Below are 19,678 nucleotides of genomic sequence, written 5' to 3' on the forward strand. Positions count from 1 at the left end.
AAAAATTCTCTGCTCAGCCATAGGCGTATGCTTATACGTCTGCTTAAATGGAAGGGATGCGTAAAAAGCAGAGTGAGCAAAATAGGGGTTGAATCGTCATTCTTAAATGGTACAACGTGAGATTTAGGAAGGCAACCACTGACGTGGATGTGAAGTGCCTTAACCGGTGCTGCTGGGGTGGCGAGGTGTGGGAGGCAGGGCTATGCACCCTGTAACATTATGCTGAGGGTTTCATGATGGGTGTTTGCAAACAGGGCACTGATATGTGTATTTTGTTTGAGAAATGGGAGATTAAGCCCTGTTGGCTTAACATGCTTAATCTTGTGTTTAGTAACTTTGAAACAACCCCAGGAGCAGCTGAGGGCACTGGGGTTGTTTGATCTGGAGAAAAGGGAGGCTGAAGGGAGACCTCATTGCTCTCTGCAACTCCCTGAAAGGAAGATGTGGGGAGCTGGGGCTCGGCCTCTTCTCACAAGTAATTGTAACAGGACCAGAGGGAATGACCTCAAGTTGTGCCAGGGGAGGTTCAGGTTGGAAATTAGCAGCCGTTTCTCCTCAGGAGTGGTCAGGTGTTAGGATGGGTTGCCTGGGGAGGTGGTGGAGTCACCGTCCCTGGGGGTGTTCAAGGCTGGCTTGGGGACATGTTTCAGTGGTGACATTGGTGGTAGGGGACGGTTGGAGCAGATGATCCTGGAGAGCTTTTCCAACCCTAATGATTCTAGGATCCCACGAACTCTTATTTTAAAAGACCTGAAAGAAGCAATGGGGTGAGGGGGAGGCGAAATGTATGAAAAACGTATGAAGTAACTACGGAGGATGTTTAAACCACAGAAAAAGCCCGCAGCAGAGCACCCTTGCCGGCCCGGCGGCACCTCACGGCAGGAGCTGCCGGGGAGGGGGTGGTGGGCGCGCGCCTGGCGCGTGATGCGCGCCCCCGGCCCCTCCCGTGCCCGCGCGGCGGCGGGGGCGAGCGCGGCGGCGGCGGCGGCTACGTGCCGAGGCTCAGGTCCACAATGGGCCCCGCCGCGCGGGGGGGCGGGGAGGCGGCGGCGGCCCCAGTTCCAGTTCCAGCCTCAGCCCCAGCCGGGAGCCCGGCGGCGACGCAGCCGTGAGGCGCTGCCCAGCCCCAACCCCAGCCCTTGCCCCAGCCCCGGCTCCGTGCCTTTGCCGGGTACTCGATTGAGCGCGGCGGGGCCGTACGGTGCCCGCTTCTTCCCCGGCCCCGCGGCCGCCCCGTCCGTGAGCGGCCGGTGCCTGGCGGTGCGAGGGGCAGGGGGCGGGCACGGCTACAAAGGGCGGCGGGGCCGGGCCGAGCCCTCACCGACCTGCTTCTGTCCCGCAAGAGAGCCGGGTGGCGCCGGAGGGACCGCAAATGAAGTGCGAGAACTGCACCAAAAAGGTGAGCGGGGCGGTCGCGGGACCCCCCCCCCCGCCCGGGGACGGCGCCTCGGGGGGCTCGGAGAGCGCCCCCCGGGAAGCCCGGCGGGGGGGGCGCCCCTCAGGGCTCTTCAGAGCTGCTCGGGGTGGTGGTGCTGCCTGTTAGGGCTTTTCGGGGTGCTTCGGGGTTGTTCGGGGTCGTGGTGCTGCCTCTTTGGGGTTTCTCGGGGGGTCACCTCGCCGTGTGTGTCTGGCTTCTCGGCGACCTGTTTGTGTTTCCCCTCGGGGTTTAAAATCATCACAGTCGCTGAGAGCTGTGAAACCGATCAAGGGGATTTCTGAGGAATTATTTTTTCTGTAGCCAACGTGCTTTGAAAATAAAGCCTTGGCTATAAAGGTGCAGCTCTTGTACTGTCAGAACCTGTAAATGAGCTAAAGGAGTTTTTAACTATCCAAATAGTTCTGTAATGATGTTGCTGGGTATATTTCGCATAATACGTCTTATGCTTTTTTTCAGGAATGCAGTAAAAAACAGAAAAATGATGACTCGCAAAGTACATCTGTTGATGCATTGAGTTCTAACGATGGCTTTGAAGAGGTAATGTTCCTTCTAAAAACTGTACCATGTACTTCTTTTTGTTCTTGTTTTGTGATGCTCCCCAAAGGCAGAGGTTCCAAATAGAGAACTTCTAAGCGCTGGGTGTAACGCGGTATCAGTTAAGACCCTGTCTATATGTGTCCATAACATGAGAATCAAGAATCGTTTCAAAAGATTAAATAAAAAGACCTTGGTCTGCAAGCGCAAACAATAATTGTTTTGTTGTTGTTGTTGTTTTAAAGTTATTTGTGTGTCAAAATCTTACCTCAATTCTTCACAATGGGAACAGGGCTTAGAAGGAGAAAAGTGGAATTTTGCCTGTTCAAGTGCACAAATGTATTATTTTTCTTATATAGGACAAACTCATGTCACATACTGTTCTTAAAGAGGTAACTGTCTCCTTGGGAATAGGTTCTTAATTGAAGGAATTAATTATTTTTTTTCCACGAGTAGCTTGGTTATCTTGCACTTCCATCCAAGTATTCATTTTCCCCCACAGTTGAGCTGCCAATTGTATTAGCCAGAAATCTATAACTGTTACTTTGGTGTAAATGGTCACTGTAACTGAAAGACTGCTTTCTGTTTGTTTTACCTAGCAGTAAAAGCCTAAGCCATCTTGGTGGTAGAGGCATCTGGCTATTAAAGAGGCTTAATAGTTCAATTAAAAGTTTTCTGGCTTGGTAAATTGTTGGTTACTGTCAACTCTGAAATGCAATGCAAATCAGGTTGCTACAACATGTACTTCAGGGCTAAATTTAGACCTATGTGTTTACACTTAAACATTTTGCAGTTTCACAGTAATAATAGAGCAGAACCATGAAGAAGGATTGAACAAATTACTTTGACTATTTCTAAAAAATCTTTAATATTATACCAGTTTCATGGATTGTCTTGTTGTAAATAAAACAGTGAGAAGCAGATCTGCTTTTTATCTGGGTCATTGCAGAGATCTTGAAAATTGCTTGATCATTATTAAATTTTTATGTATTTGTATTTATTTATTTATTTATTTATTTTTTCAGAAAAATGAGTTTTATGCATTGGCTAATGCTAAAATACTCCTTAGCGACTGCTTAGCATGTGACAATTGTATGACATCAGAAGAAGGAGCCAGAGTTTTCCAACAGAATCAGAAGGAGCTCTTTCGTATACTCAACCTTAATAAGGTAAAATGACACAAACAATAATGCACTGCTTTCTGTGAGGAGGGGGAGAGATTACAGAATGACTAAGAACTTAATTTCCCAAGGCAGTCAATATGAAGATCTGTCAGGATGTACTTTGTCCAGAGAGGAATGAAAACTTAAGGCAAGATGAGCAGTAAAAGTACTTAACATAATTTTGCACTAGAGAAGCAAGATTACATCACTGGCCCTAAATGAAGAAAGTTATTGCACTTGCCCAAGTAAGATTTTTGGAAAACATAACTTCCTTATTACTCTAACATCAAAGAGGTCTGAGGTTCATTGTTTATACATATTCACACCATAGTTGCTAGCACTGTTCTGGGGGTTTCTTATGGCTACGTATCCACATAATACAAAGTTATTGAGGCTAACTTTTGGAAGTAGATTTTTTTTAATGTATTTTTGAGCTGCCTATGTTTGGAACAAAAATGGTTACCCTCAATTCAGCCAAAGAATTGCTGTTCTGTGCTGAGATTGGTATTCCCTGGAATGTAATTGCTATGTATGGTGTTAAGATTTGTAGATCTTCATACTGATTTAATTTAGTTCCATTCAAGTCTTCTGTGTCCTTACTTGGTAATGAAAAGCTATTAGAATTAATGCTGGCGTTTTCTTTATCTGTACATAAGTGTTGTAAATGAGATGATTTGTTACGTAGTAATTCAGTTTTCTTAGAACTCGTTTAACTCTCCATATAACATGATATTGTACATGAGAGAAAGAGAAGGAAGGGGGGGGAGGGCCAGAGGGACACAAGCCTTTCAGGTCACATAGGTCCAATTAAGACAGCCCAAAGTCCACGATTGAGAGGCAGACAGGTCAGAACTTAACCAGGTCCAGAGAAAGGCAGTGAGCAAGCAAGATGCTTTCCAGACAGTCGTGAGCTCTACTTGCAGGGTCATTATACAGTATTTAGGGTGTCTAAGAACAAATTATAGTCCCTAACCTTTTATAGGGTGAGACTTGTGTGTAGCATAGTCCTGGTTTCTCTTTCAAGTGTTCCACTGATCTGGACAACATCTCAATGAAACCACAAGGTTCATCTTCAAATAAACCAGAGTCATCTGAGCTTCACAATTGCACACCACTGTATGTGTTTTCAAAGAGTTCTTCAGTGCTCACAAATGCTGGCTTGTTTAGGGTCCTGCCTTGCCAGTTTCCTCTCAGTTTCTTCAGTGATGGAGACATGGGAGCCTGAACAAAGGTTCAGATCTGTAATTCGCTGTGTTGAATTTGTAACTTGCTCCTGGAAACACTAGTTCATTTATGTTAGTATTTAAACATTCTGCTTTTTTTCCTCATTTGTCAGTACTAGATTCTGGTAGGAATGAAAACTTGATAGGTGCTGAATGTCTCTTAAATTTCTTTATGCCATTATGAGACCAACCACAGAATTGTCTTGGGACAGATGAATTTCCCTGAGTCATACAAAAACAACATCTACAGATGATTAGAGATAACACCGACAGGATCAGAAGAACATCCTGTCCTGCCCTCAAGAAACGTGGTAGTTGTTTCATAGGGGTTTTTATAATAAGGCCTGCTGAAGCATAGGACACTGAGGAGTAACTCCAGGAGTAGAAAAGGGAGGGAAAGGAGGGAGCATTACCCTTTTGTAATTACCTTGTTTCCTTTGTGTTTTGTTTTGTTTACCAGAAATGTGATACCTCAAAACACAAAGTGTTGGCAGTGTCTATATGCCCTCAGTCATTGCCTTATTTTGCTGCTAAATTCAATCTCTCTGTGAATGATGCAGCCAGGAGACTCTGTGGTTTCCTCAAAAGTCTCGGTAAGTTTGGGGTTGTTACGGTGGAGCAGAAAGGGAAGATTATTTTATGTTTTTGCTTTCTCAGCAGAACTGTTTGTTATGCAGTCATAAAGCACAATTTAGTTTAGAGGTGAGTTTGAAATGTGTACTCTGTGATATTAGTGACCATGCAGCAGTGTGACATACACTGGTTTCAGGAATAGATTTGAAGCATGACTGTGTTGATAGTGAAGGTCAGAGAACAGAAGGACGTTACAAAGCCGTCTTTGAAATGTTCACTGTGAAGAAACCAGGGAGGATTTGGCTGTGAGCTTCAATAAGATTTCTCCCTTGTTTTCTAACTTAGGGAGAGGGGGTTCTTAGTCTAAGTGCCTACTGGCCCTTTGACATTAATTTCTAGAATATTATCAGGTGTTTTGTTTTTTTTTCTGTATTTTCAAGTGACTCATAAAAACTGTTGTATCTGCTGTATGTTAAAGTTGTATTTCCTTTGTTCTTTATACTGTATATACAAAGTTTAATTGGAAAAACTAAGGATTTTCTTCTTTAATGTACTTGAAGGAGGAAGAAGAAGGACAGTAATAAACCTGTGAATTGTTTCCTGCCTTTTTTTTTTTTTTTTTTTTTTTTTAATGCATGTCTGTACCCAGTATATTATTTTCTGCATCCAAAAAGAGAGCCAAGTTCTGGTGGGCCCCAGTTTTCTTAGAATACGTTATTTATCTTTGCCTCACTTGCTGCAGGGACGTGCTCAATATTACGTAGGTGTATAGGGAGTATGTTGCTAAACAAGCAGATGGAAGGTCTCTGCTGTGTTGCTGATATGCTCGTGTACCTTTGCAGACAACTTAAGCAGAGGCAGATATGCCTCTTAGCAGGCTACATGTTGTGTTTCTTGTGGATAAGAAGTCACTTAATGTTTTGTAAAGAATGCTCATTCTCAAGAGTCACTGCATATAGCCCTGAGGTCTTGTGATCCTATGCAATTGGACAAACAAAACGCAAATATTTTCTGAATGAAAAGCTTGCCATAAGGAAGCTGACAGCTATTTTAAGTGTTGCTAGTCAGAGTTAGCAAGTTGGTGGTCCTTTTCAATTCATGACACAGAAGATAGCTTTTCAGCATACAGCTTTTATTTTTGACTGTACTAATTGTGAAATTTTTGTAGAGAGTAGAGAATGTACCCATTGATCTTACAAGATTTTCTGTAGACCTAGGATTTGGAAGGATGTGTGAGGTGGAAAACATTCTACTCGTTCACTTTTTCCTTACTATTGTATTTCATAGGGGTGCATTATGTATTCGACACCACTATAGCTGCTGATTTCAGTATCCTGGAGAGCCAGAGGGAATTTGTGCAGCGGTATCAACGGAGGAACCAGGAGGAGCATGCCTTACCAATGTTTGCCTCTGCTTGCCCTGGTGAGAACTGATTCTCCAACCTTCTTCCATCAAGGAATTAAGGGTGATTTCATCTGTTTTTCATGGGCTGTTGGAAGAGTTACCAATGGGCTTTCCCACGTGTGTTGAGCTATCTCAGCCACATAAATGTGAGCCATGCCGACAAGGAATGGGTGTGCTCATGTTGGATAAGGTAGTTGCTAATTCAGTGTAGTCCTTGCGCAGTCAGCTACAAAAGTTGCAGTAAATGTCCTGTCTGCATCTTGTAGTTGTTTCCTGTTGCACCTCTGTAAAAGGTGGGGAGTGTAAATTCTGTTGTTGCTCTTCAAAAAATGAACCTTGCTGGTACTCAAGAGCTTCTGATAATAATACAGAGAACCTGAACTACAGATGACCTGTGCTAGTGTAGATACATGGTGTTTATCAACTTGTTGTATTTCCTGTTACTGCTATAAAAGAAGCATACATTACATATTAATGTCTGGATAATGAACCTGAGGTACAGAAGAACTGAGGTTTTTAGCATTTCCTTAGCCCTTTTAGCCCTAGGAGAAATTTATCACAACTGAAATTATGATTGAGGAGTTGGTGGCTGCTGCTTGTATGCCTGGACCACAAAGTTTAACATGGTGTTTTTTATTGAAAAGAATCTTTAAGAAATTTTTCTAACTGGTGTAAGTAAACCATAACCTCCATTATCTTAAGCAAAGTCTTGAACTTTTCACTTCAGCAAGTGACGCTATTTCTAATGACTGAGACAGTTATGTCTAACATTTACAGAATAACTCCCACTTGCCATGTGACCCTGTTCTGAGAATTTTGCATGAGAACTTGTTCTGTTACAATAGGAATGTGCATTTATCACAACTGAAAAGATGCAGTACATTCACTTATTGTTTACTCGTGCATTTGTTCGCACATTGTCAAGTCAGTTCCCAACTGTGCTAAATAATATTCCTAAAAACAAGTATCAAAAAGGGGGCAAAAATAACTCCTTTGATAACGTCCCTTGCCAACTCCACCCTAGCAAGTTCATGGTGTTGATTTTCAAAAGGCTTTCTATGAAAAATACAAAAATATTTTTAAATTGGAAATAATTCATGTGGATTGCATTCTTAAAAAAATAAAAATGTTACAGTTAAAGGAGTGAGAGTATGTATTCAGTGGCTTCCAGAATCTGCTCCTGTCATCTATTTAAATTTTAAATACTGATATTTAAATTATACTTGTACTCTTGTTTATTCTGCATGTTCTCTAGTGGAAGTATCTGGGTTATGCTTTAGGAACTGTATACATGTCAGAGGGAAAAGTTTCTACTTCTTTCTGTTAGTGTTATCTTAGTGTTATCTGGTATCTTTAGAAACAGACATACTACATGTTGCTCTTTTGGAAGTGCAAAACCTGCAAAGTTGAAACCACCCCATTTAATCAGCTTTGACTTGTGCGTTATTTAAAATTCAAAACCTGTGGGTTTCTTTTAGAACTTCCTCTGAGATCATTTTAATTTTCTGCATCTAGAAACAGAGTTAAGATTATTTGCTTCTCTCACTAGACAGATATTAGCACAGTTGCTGGAGCTCTTTTCTCATCCTTATCTGTTCTACAAAAGATTGTTTCTGTTTTCACTGCAAGTTGTGGTGTTAGCTGTCTGCTGTGCTGTGGATGTAGAGGCATGGGTGATTTCCATTTCTGGAAAAGTGAACTGAAATACCACTGTAAACCCATTCTGAAAGTGTGCAGCATTTCATTCCCTTTGACAGCAATTACAGAAGAAATTTGTCCAGTCATCTAAAGTAAGGTTGTTTACTGTGTTTCATGAATTTGTCTGGGTGCATTTTCTGTTCTTCATTCTCCTTCCCCTCTCTGACCCCAGATGACATAAATTTGTCACAGAGACTTCGTTTACTGGGTGTGCTCATCACAAAAATGTTTTCATATAGCTCTGTAGATCAAGGTCAACGTGAACTCAAATATTACTGCTTTACTTTTACTTATCTTTCGGTATAACTACACAGATTAAAACATCACCCTCTGCAGTAGTGGTCTGCATTGTAAAATCTACCCTGAGTAACAGGGCATAGCTGGTATAATCCCAAAACCTGGTCAAGGGGCATTTTATTGTCTCTGCCTAAATTGTTCTTACCTCTGCCTGCTGTTCTGGTAAAGTGAGAATTTTTATTTGTTTGTTTCTTGCCCAAAATACAACAGTGTAACTGCTCTAGTGATTTTTATGCATGATGCTTCAGAAACAATCAGTTCTTTCTTCATTTACCAAATGGTTAAGCAATGTGAAGCATTTGCTCTGGGAACCATGCAGTATTTTTAATGCATTGATAACCTCTGAACTACTAAAACAAGTCAATGGGGCAGGCTTGTAGCACAGGCAGGAAGAGCATAACTGCTGGGGATTGAAATGCTGTTGTTCTAGTCAACTAAATTAATTTCCTTTTACAGGAATGGGGTTTTAAAGTAGTGAGTATTTTCTACCTAGTTGTTCTGTACTTTATACTGATGCATAAATATTTATGGCATATGTCTCTCTCTGACATCCTTATGATAAACCACTAAAAATAACATGTTCTGAAGTGGATCTGTAAGCATTTACACAGTGATTTGGAGGGGCTTCTTTTTGTTCTTTGATACTAACACAAGCCAGCAAGTGGTTTAGAATCTGAATGAATTCCTGAAGGGTGCAGGCCTCTGTGGGTACAGATGGACACTGATAGAGAAGCTGGGTATCTCAGGCCTCCTGTAACTGTGGCTCTGGAATTCAGCCCCACAGATCAGTAGGCAGAAACGGCACGTATGCAAAGTGCAGATAAATGCCTTGTGCGGCTCATTCAAGGCTGCTTGTATAATTAAACAATGACTAATGCTCACTGTGCAGTGGGAACTACTGTACACTTGTTCCGTCTGCTGGAAGGAAAGAATTTAAGAAATGGCTTGGGGTGCTATCTGCCAGAAATCCCCTGGAATTTAGTGATATTTCCTTACAGTTTGCAAGTAGGATATCTGAATACCACTTGAGTTCCAGTTCTCTTACGGGCCTTTGTGGCAGTGTTATGACTTGCGCTTATGTACAAATACCTGGCAATGTCTTCAAGCTTAAGAATTAAACTACAGGTATTCCCTTTTTTTGTAAACACTGATCTGCTTGAAGATAAAAGGCTGAAGCAAGAAATGTTTTTACTCTTTCTTAGCACCAAAAGCAACAGAATTCCCTAGAAGGCTGCGTTAAACACTTCTGCACAATTTAGCTGTTTGATCTACAGTTCATGTGGGTGAAGCAAAAATTCTGAATAAGTCCTTGTTGTAAAAGATGATGGGCTGTTGCTTCCAGTAAAAGTTACAGTGCCTAAGTAAGAATCACATAGCCTGGATACCTTAATCCCCTCACTTTTCAGTTCATGTTTTGTAAAGTGGGGTTACTAGAACTGTTGTGGATATCGGGGGTGGTGTAAATATAAATACCCTGTTGTAGCTGAAATGCTGAAGGAGCCTGGTGAAGGGGACAGAGAGTCTTGAGTAACTAAGACTGGATGTTGGATACAAAGAGACACCAGTTAACTGTTTTGTGTACAGGGAGTTGGTTCTAAAGAAGGTGTAGATACTCTAACAATAATAAAAGAAGCCATTTTTCCCAGCTAAAGCCATGTGCATCTTGTGATAATGCTTCCATGTGACTCTTCTGTTCTAGATGACCAAGCTGGGTGTGTGGTTATTAAATCTCAGGAAAGAGAAAGTTACAGCTAAGCAATTGAACAGAGTACATTTGTTGGAGTATCCACTGATCCAAGAGCTAAGGACTAGGAAGTCAACTTACTCTTTGTTAGCTGGGATCTTGTTCTTCCTACTTTGTTAATTCCATGCATTAGAAAGGATGTAATAGATCATGCAGTTTACGGTGGTTTCTATGTTTCAAATTAATTATGCAGTGGATTACCGGTATCTAGTTGTAAAGCACTGTTAACAAAGCCTTGAGGTTTCCTGCAGTTCCTAAGGTGGGGGATTCCAGCCTGCATGGACTCCCATTTTCAAAGCAGGAGTGTTCTAGCTACTGTGAAATTTTTTTCATTTCTAACAACTTTGCTGTAACTACCGTCACCTTACCATGCTCACATGCTACCTCAGTGTCTGTGGTTCCTGTCATTCTAGGTTGGATCCGGTATGCTGAGAGAGTACTCACCAATCTTGTGACCTCCCACATTTGCACTGCAAAGTCTCCACAGCAGATCATGGGCTCCCTGGTGAAGGGCTACTTTGCCAGGCAGCAGGTAAGTAATTCTGCTTTATTTTTACCATTATACTCTTCTAAAAAGATGGGGTAGTATGTTTTAATACAGAAATGTAGATCTTGGTGTATTCTAAGCATCCTGAATTTTGTCTTTTCACTTGAAGAATAAATGCTGCTCTGCTGCCATACAAGTAAGCGTCCATGAGAAGAACAATGTACAATGAATCTTATTTGTGAGCTGGCAACAATCCTTGTGCTCCCAGTGCAACATGGATTTAGCTACTTAGAGATGAAGTTAAATCCAGAGTTGCTAATGAGATCCTTGTTATGTACTGCCTGTGTAGTTCTGTAGAAGTTAAAATAGGAGTGGAGGAGAGTGCTGTGGAAATTCCTTCCTATCCAGAATCAATAAATGCATTGTATGCCAGAAACTAATCTTCTTATCTTCAGAATTTCTATGTTGAAAAAGTTGCTGTTCTTTGTATATACCATACACTTAACTGCATTCAGTTTATATAGAAAAATACTGCTATCTCCACAGAAACAGAGAAATACTGATGCACTTGTGGCTGAAAGTGAGTGAGTGACAGAGCTAGAAAATGAAGTTCAGACATCCTGACTTGCGCTTACTTCTAAGGCAGTCAAAAGCTACAAAACCACAAGTCACATAGTCTGAAGGAATAAGTAGAAGCTTCAGACAGAAGACTGACTTCAAATGTTGTTTGCTCATGTTTTTGACTTCTGGCAAACCATGTCACGTGTGCTGCAGTCTTCAAATTTATTTCTATGGATTGATTTCTAATATTACCTGTATGGAAAGTGTGGTGTTATTTTTATCTTTGTCATCCTTAAAGCTGTCCTTTGCTTTCTGTGGAGTTCACATGTGCTCTCTTCTCTGTTGTGCAGAACTTGTCTCCAGATAAAATTTTCCATGTAATTGTGGCGCCTTGTTATGACAAGAAACTGGAAGCCTTGAGGGAAGATTTCTACACTGCCTTGTATAATTCACAAGAAGTTGATTGTGTTCTAACATCAGGTTAAATCTTTAAGCTTACTATTTGTAAAGATATGCATGAATCTCCAGTTTTTATGCCAGGCTTTTTTTTTTTTTTTTTTTTTTTTTCCAAAGTATACTTTAATTGTATGATGGGCTTTCTTCTGCTTTACAAATAAATACAGTTTTGTGCTACTGGTAGCAGTGGTATTCTATACGGAAGGCAAAACCAAAAAATTCCCTTTTAAGTTCATGATCAAGATTCAGATACTTAGTTTTGTTAACCCCTTAAGAAAAGTAAGAGCTATGCAAATCGATGTTACAAATCTTTGTCTTGCTTATGTATGGCCATATCTCTACTGGGATTATTTTCATTGTGTGACACCAGTGACTTTTTGGTGTGACTCTTGTCTTGTAGGCTTGATGTCCAAACAATATATCCTCCTTTTTCATTGCAAAGTAGAAACTACTTGTTCTAAACTTTACTCAACAGAAAGGTTAAGTAGCGTTATGCAAAGTTTGGAGCAAGCTGATGGCCTTTTTCTTCAGGGCTCAATGTATCAGGCTTCTGAGTTATTGGAGGTAACTGACTCTAAGAAGTGGAGGATGTGGCTGTAAGCACATGGAGGTGTTGGGATGTCGATCTCTTAAATGCATGGCATGTGCGTTCTGCTTCGTGTTGAAAGTAAAATGTCCTGTGTTTTCCTACAGGTGAAATTGTCCAAATAATGGAGCAGAAAAATGTGTCTATGAAAGATATGACTGAAGTAGCTGTGGATAGTTTGTAAGTAGCTTTGTTGTCGATTGCTTCCTTATTTTGATGACAACTGACAAAACCTATGGGTGTTCAACATAAATGTAAAACTTCTCAAAGGAACATTTTTTCTTGCTAAAGCAAAAAGCCGGCATCAAAGCCTGAATATATTAAAGCCTCATCCTTTCAGAAACTTTTAAAAACTGTTTTTAAAATCTGATTTTTGAAGATTTATTTAGCTCTGCATTTATATTGCAGTGCTGTAATACTAGATTTGGCTATATCAAGTTCGTGACTTGCTAGTTAAGTGTGACTGTCTGTTGACTCCGTTCAGTGCTCTCCATTCCTTGAGCACGTCTAAAGCTAACAGTCTCGTCTGCCCCCTTCCAGCTGCCTGGCCTCACCATGATGCTGGGGTGCCTCATGGGCTGGCCATCTGTTCTGTGCTTCCTTTTCAATCAGAGCAGCACTTTGACAGTAAATTTCCACTTTCCCCTAGTATGTTCATGGAGAATTGTTTGAAATAGCACCCTTTCACAACAATGGTAATTCAGTTTTATCCTAAACAAGGCAACTCACTTTTTTTAAGATAGATAAAATTGAAACATACTTCAAGGTGAAGTGTAGTAAATGAAAGTAACACAAAGATTTGAAGAGTTTTTTTTTTTTTTTTTTTTTTTTTTTTTTTATGGCTATGATTAGCCCTGAAAGCAGTATGCGGGGTGTTTTATTCTTCAGGCTTAGCTACAGAGGCTGGTTTCAGTGCTCAGTGATCTTTGTTCAAGTGTGACAAATGTTACTTGGTATCTTTCCAGAGTGGTGGTGGTAGAGCAATAAACATGCTTTCTTGCACAGAATGGAAAGCTTTGGAAATTTAAAAAAAAAAAAAAAAAAATCCTTGCAGTTAGTATCCGGCTTATATCTAGTCTAGACTGGTGAAATGAAGTTGTACAGTGGCAACAGTTTCAGGGCTGTGGTTGTAGTATAGCCCTGATTTACTTTTACTGGAAGCTGCTACACAGAATAAGATTTAGATTAAGTACAGTTTTCACAGACATAATCACATAGAGGTAATCATTTCTTCATTTCTTTCATAATCAGCATGTCCAATGGAAGAGCGAACTCCTAACCAGAACATACCTGTATTACTACATCAGTGTATACTGGGGAATAATGTTTGTTTTAAGAATGACAAATTTGATTATACTGTTTAAAGCTGTGAGATATGATCGTGTTTTGCTTTTGTTGGGTCTTAAAAGCAGATTTCTGCAGAGAAAAGTACATAAATAGAAGTATTCTTCTTTAAAACAAGTTGTAGCACAGCACCAATTTGTGGTCAAGTACTTGTTCACAATAATTTTTAATATCCAAGTAACTCGGTGCAATTTTCAACTTGCTTTTGTATCTGGTGAATGCTAACAATGAGCAGTTAGCTAAAATTAGGAGACAATCTCACAAAGCAAAATGACCCAAAGTTATCAAATTGAAGTTGGAGTACTTCAATAAATGTAATGGCATGGCACAGGGCAGTACTAAATACATAAACTTAGCTCTTTAGTGATTAAAATACTTCTCTGTTAGAATTACAACTTCCACTTTTTTTAGTAAGGTGTTTGTTGGGGTAATTTTCCCTTTGTTTTCCTGCTTGGATGCTATGTTTGGACTGCTCAAGCAAAAGGCAGCACTGTATAGACCTCAGGAAAGGGAAGAAGGCAAATTAAATTATAACTGGAGAGGCTTTTGCACGTAACAGCAAAGGATGTAATCTGTCCATTCATTAATCTGAATAACAACATTCCTTCCTGAAACTAGCATTGCCACACACCCCTCTAGATTTCTCCTTTTCCAAGGAACATGAGCCTGGAGAGGTGCAGTCTTTGGCTGTTGCCAGCATGCATCCCAGTACAGTTTATACTACAGCCAGTTGTGCTCATCAGCGCTCTGCTTTTAACTGGGGAACAGAGGGATGCTATGTCTATTAGGTATGATGTTAGTAATTTTCTTTGCTCACTGTAGAGTGGCACTTATCTTAAAGCTGCAGTGCTCTAGTGCAGTGGCAACTGCACTGATGGAGCTATTTTAATGGCACGACGTTAGACTGACAAATAGTTCTGCAGGAGCAGACAAATTATCAGAAAGGCTTGTAACTTCTGAAGTGCTCTTATGTGCTCCTAGGCTAAGAATTCCTCATGTCAAAGTTGATAAAATATTTTTGTGCTTACTTTTTCGCTGTTTTTTTTGTTTGTTTGTTTGTTTTGTTTTCCCCAAAAATGTCTTCTGAGCAATGATTTAACTGAGTCTGTAAACTGCCGAGTGTGATTCCTGTAAATTACTGAAGGTTTCTGAACGTGGAGAGCCCTGCATCCTCCTACTGTTCTTTTATTTTTCACGGCATCTTACTGCTGTCCTTAAAGGGTCGAATTAAAAAAATAATAATAAAGCTATGGTCTCACTGCAATGAAACTTCTTTTTTTTTTTTGGGGGGGGGGAGGTTGGGTGGAGAGAAGGGAAGAAACATGCTACTTGCTTGAAATGAAGGAACTAAATTTAGGAGTTGACCTTTCTATTGTTTTCTAAGGTTTGGTGAAATAAAGGAGGGAGATGTAGTAAGGCATGATGGGAAGAGATCTGATGGTTACCTGGAGCACATTTTCAAACATGCTGCCAAGGAGCTTTTTGGCATGGATGTCAAAGAAATCACCTACAAAGCATTAAAGTAAGTCACAGTTATGTATCACTGTTATGTAGGATGGGCTGGTTAGCACTAAAGTGAACCCTGGCAGAGTTGTTATTAGTCTGTGTCTTTCACTGATGGGCAGTTATATATTATGGATAAGTAAATCTGTTGCTTTAAAATAGCTCCTGCTAGCTTTCATTCTATTAATAACTTACTTGCCTTGAGAAATTCAGTATAGTACTATCCAGAAAATTTCACTCCACCTTCTATTTTACTGAAGACTTCTGTTACATGTTAAGCATCTGGATACAAACTGACACAGCTGGATCATTCCTTTGGTAATGCAGGAATTTAAAACCTTATTTTTATACCTTCACAGGAACAAGGACTTTCAGGAAGTCACCCTTGAAAAGGATGGTGAGACAGTGTTGCGTTTCGCAGCGGCTTACGGCTTTAGAAATATTCAAAACCTGGTTCTGAAGTTGAAAAAAGGAAAGTTTTTATACCACTTCGTAGAAGTCCTTGCCTGCCCAGGAGGTAAGAATGTTAGTGGATGTACAGTCATTCTGCAGGCAAACCTTAAATCTCAAAGGAAGGTACTTACAGGCAGGCACTGTTTCATTCCTTCTTAATTCTCTTCTTAATAATCTAAAATGCTTAATATTTAGTGACTGGTCTAGAACACCAATTACACATATACAGGATTAGCTCAGAAATTGATTGTATTTTCTAAAATTAACCACAACATCATTTGCTCTCTTATGACCTATAAATAAATGACAGCATGATTCCTATGATGATTTCAAACCTCAGAGGAAGCCTCTGGAATGGTGGCTGTCAAGGGCAAGAAAAGACAAGGAACATAATTAAGATCATAAAACCACAGAGAAGGCAGAGAAAATAGTTGATATGTAAATGAAGTTTCTATAAGGATGTTGATACTGGAGTCACTTCAGGGAAATACAAATTTGAACAGAATGGGGGAGGGTGGATTTTGTAAAGAAACAACTTTTGCTTTTCATACTGTCTACAGGAAGTTTCCAAATTTCTCCTTATATCAAATCTTTATCACTGTGTCTCTTTTTTTATTATTATTTTTTTCTTTATTTTATTTTAAGGGTGCCTAAATGGAAAAGGCCAGGCACAAACTGAAGATGGGAAACCAGATAAAGCGCTGCTTAACCAGATGGAAGAAGTGTATGCTGCAATACCTGTTAGACTTCCAGAAACCAACATGTATGTACAAAAGATGTACCAGGACTGGCTAGAAGGCATGGACTCCAGTAAGGTCCAGGAAACTTTGCACACCAAATACAGTGCAGTAAATCAAACAGCAAGCAGTCTGGATATCAAGTGGTAACCAATCAAACTTTGAAAGAATTTACTTAGGTTAGTTACTGATTCAGCACTGGAAACATTCTATGCAATTGCAGATGCTATGCACTAGCCGAGCGTATGAATGAGACGCTTTCCTAGTTGTGGATTCTTAGTTGTGAAGAACCATTGGTTTTTAAAAACAAAAAGAGAAGTTTCCAAAAGCCCTGGTTCCTGCCATTGTCTGTTAACTCTTACTGTATGTTCTCTCCTGTGTGTAATGAACTTCTTCATTCAAAAATGTGATCTTGAAAGGTACGTAAGCACTTCCTGCCAGGTGCAGGGAGTGTGAGTCCTGATTAAGCTACTCCAGATTGAGGGTTCCCTTCACTTCACAACGTGGGCTTTCCCAAGAAGGCGAGACCATCTCACTCCTACTGCTAGGTGTGCAATCCCTTTCATCATGGGAGAACAGTCATCGTGAATTTCAATATTATTGCAGTTGTTATTATAGTAACTTGGGATTTACTTGCTTTGTTAATGAAAACACCAACAACGAACAACACACATAACAACAACAACAACTTTGACAGGTGTGTATATGCAGAAGCGTAATGAATTTATGTATGCCTTCTATCAATATTTCAACAGACATTACTCAGATCCAAACTAGGATCACCATTCTTTACTGATGTAACATTGTATAAGGAACAAGCCACTTCACATAAAATGAAATTGGGAAACTAATGTTAAATGGTTACAATGTAAGCCTTCATTAAAAATAGTTACAAATCGTTGGTTGATTGGTACAAAAAGATAACTTTTCTCTTAAGTTTTCTAATAAACTTGCAGCTACGAAGACTGGTGCTGCTTACATTAGCTTCTTTATGAAAGTGAAACATGCACATGCACTGTCATGTGAGCATGTGCATAGTACAAGAGCATGTGCATAGTACAACTTTCTTAGAGTTGCTGAGCCAGACTCGCAGCACTTCTATTCTCATGTTTCAGTACACAGAATACCAGATTGTTCTTTTTCACTTATCTCCATGGTGACAGACTTCTGTAAAAATGGAGTTTTTCCACTTCATGGAGTGCATCTGAAAAAATACTTAGCACTGCTTGTGAGCTCAAGTTATTATACATTGGCATCATTAGTTGTGGTGTCCCTACTTTTTTAGGTATGCTATAGAGGTTTAATTTAAGAAACAAAGTGGTATTTGCATGCAAGCATTTTTGCACCTTCATGAGTTGTCAGAGAGGGTAGTAGAAGAATGTGATGGACAAAAAAAAGAATCAAACTATTGCCAAATGTCTTCAAATTTTCATAGTAGCATTGTATTCTTGATTAATGGCCTTTTTGAAGCTAGCACAGTTTCAGATTGTTTTCCATTCTGAAAGTGTGGATGGGCTTCGTTAGTCATTTCAAGAAGTGTTTGAATGCATCTTCTTGTGAATTTCTTAGTATTGCAACTGCTTGTGTGCATAAGTTCTAATACTGCAAAAGCCTGTCTCTATTTGAAATCAGCATTTAACTTGAATGCAGTGGATGGGACGGAGGCATTAGTAAAGGCAACACAAGTGCTTGCAGTGGCTAAACAACAGAGGCTCAAGAGTAGAGGGAGAGACTTAAGTGTGTTACCCTGATGACAAGAGATAGCTGAATGTGAAGCCGTTAATAGAATTGCAGCTTTTAATTGGACTTCAAACTAAATAAAATATTTCGCTTTGAGGGACTTGTTTTCATCAAGTGCACATGAATTCAATTACTGTGCTACCTGAATGCACACAATGAGATTATACCCATAAATTAGCCTTTGTAAGTTGTTCCTTGTTTTTAATAAAAACATTATACTTACGTGGTGCAATATCAGAACATCTACAGAAATCTACCTCTGTACAGGAAGGGAGTCCAGAAATCATGGGAAGATCTATGTACAGCTAAAACTTTATTAAATGCTGAAGACAGATGGTGGTGTTGCATGAAACTTCTGAATAGACTATTAGAGGCAACACCTGTCCCCTTTGATCTCATTTTGCTTCTGTCATGATTTCCTCCAAAAAACTTCAACAGAAGTACCTTGTAATAAAGTGGTCTTGTTCTGTTTGTATAGGCATATGTTTCTATGTATATATGGTTTATAGCTGGATGGCATGTTTAAATTATATTGCTTCACTTCTTTGTATAGTGTGCTTATTTTTTATGTGCATATACTGGACAAAATGGTACGATAAAGTTGTTGCTTTTCTGATGAAATCTTCATTAAACTTCAAAAGAGCTGCCTTCCTATTCTGAAAGGATACCCTTGAACTGTTTGTACAACTTGAAAAATAGGTGGTACTGCTGTACATGTTTTCTTCTGCCATTGTGCTTGCCTGTTGCACTGAAGAGCCTTGCTTCCCCTACTGGTGGGAGACCCTTGGAATGGGAGAATAGGTGACAAATCTGTCCCCAGTATACTATGCTGTGCTCCCACCGCAAGGGAAGTAGGTGGCTCAGTGCATAAAAATTTAAACTTTCTCAGTTGAGTCCACCATTTCCTCCACCTACATAGTGATGTAACCTATTGAGATAGCAATGTATCTAGTAGGATATTTGTCTGCCCCAATATTCTTTTAAAGATGACAAAGGCATTAACTGAACAGCTTCTAGTGGCTAGGTGGAATGTATGTATTATAACTAATGACTTAGTGTCTGATACTTGTCCAATTTTTTGGTCAGTTTTTGTTTTATAAGAATTTTGGAGTAAAACTGATTTTATTTTTTTTTTTTTTACCTTTTCTTTAAAGTGCCAGTTTAAAACAAATCAAAAACTCTTTAACTGTAATTAGTCGTTCCCCTTCCCTCTTCTTTTACTGATTTTTTTGCAGTTTATTGCAGATTATCTGTAGTGTAATACTTGCCAAAGATTTGATTCTGGCTTTTAAATTTACATTTGGCAAGTCCGTCATTGTTGACAATGTATTTCTAGCCATGCTTCCTGAAACTACAGCGCCATTTAGTTCTCTGATGCAATTTTTGGCAACTAATAATTTTTCTTGCTGCTGTGTTTTCAGCAATGGGACAAGTTCCTCGTGTGGTGACAGCCATGGTGCTTTACATTGTGGTTGAATGTTGTGCTGAGACAATCTGTCTCTAGATGATTTTTAGAAAAGACTAAGTTGAAGGGATTGGGAGAGAGTAACTGGAAATGCTAAATTTTAATTTGGAAATTGTCCTGAGGTATTATTGGCAAGCATATCAAGTGGTGGATACCTCAGGTTATATAGCATTTTGTTCTGTGACTGCTACAACAGGGGATACACATTGTAATTTTGCTATGCCTTTTCCAGTAAGTTTGCCTCAGCCACAGAACCTTGTATTTGTTTGTCC

The 19,678-nt window shown here is 39.8% G+C and overlaps 1 protein-coding gene across 1 annotated transcript; it reads left to right on the forward strand.

Moving 5' to 3' along the window:
- Positions 1-1,021: 1,021 nt before the first annotated feature.
- Positions 1,022-17,114, forward strand: NARF (nuclear prelamin A recognition factor). The gene is made up of 11 exons (XM_032199478.1): positions 1,022-1,399; positions 1,895-1,975; positions 2,998-3,141; positions 4,819-4,951; positions 6,219-6,353; positions 10,488-10,606; positions 11,473-11,602; positions 12,272-12,344; positions 14,893-15,030; positions 15,371-15,528; positions 16,110-17,114. The coding sequence occupies exons 1-11, from the start codon at positions 1,373-1,375 to the stop codon at positions 16,349-16,351; spliced, it is 1,380 nt and encodes a 459-aa protein (XP_032055369.1). The 5' UTR covers positions 1,022-1,372; the 3' UTR covers positions 16,352-17,114.
- Positions 17,115-19,678: the final 2,564 nt, after the last annotated feature.

The sequence above is a fragment of the Aythya fuligula genome, chromosome 18 (assembly GCF_009819795.1).
Source record: "Aythya fuligula isolate bAytFul2 chromosome 18, bAytFul2.pri, whole genome shotgun sequence".
NCBI lineage: Eukaryota > Metazoa > Chordata > Aves > Anseriformes > Anatidae > Aythya > Aythya fuligula.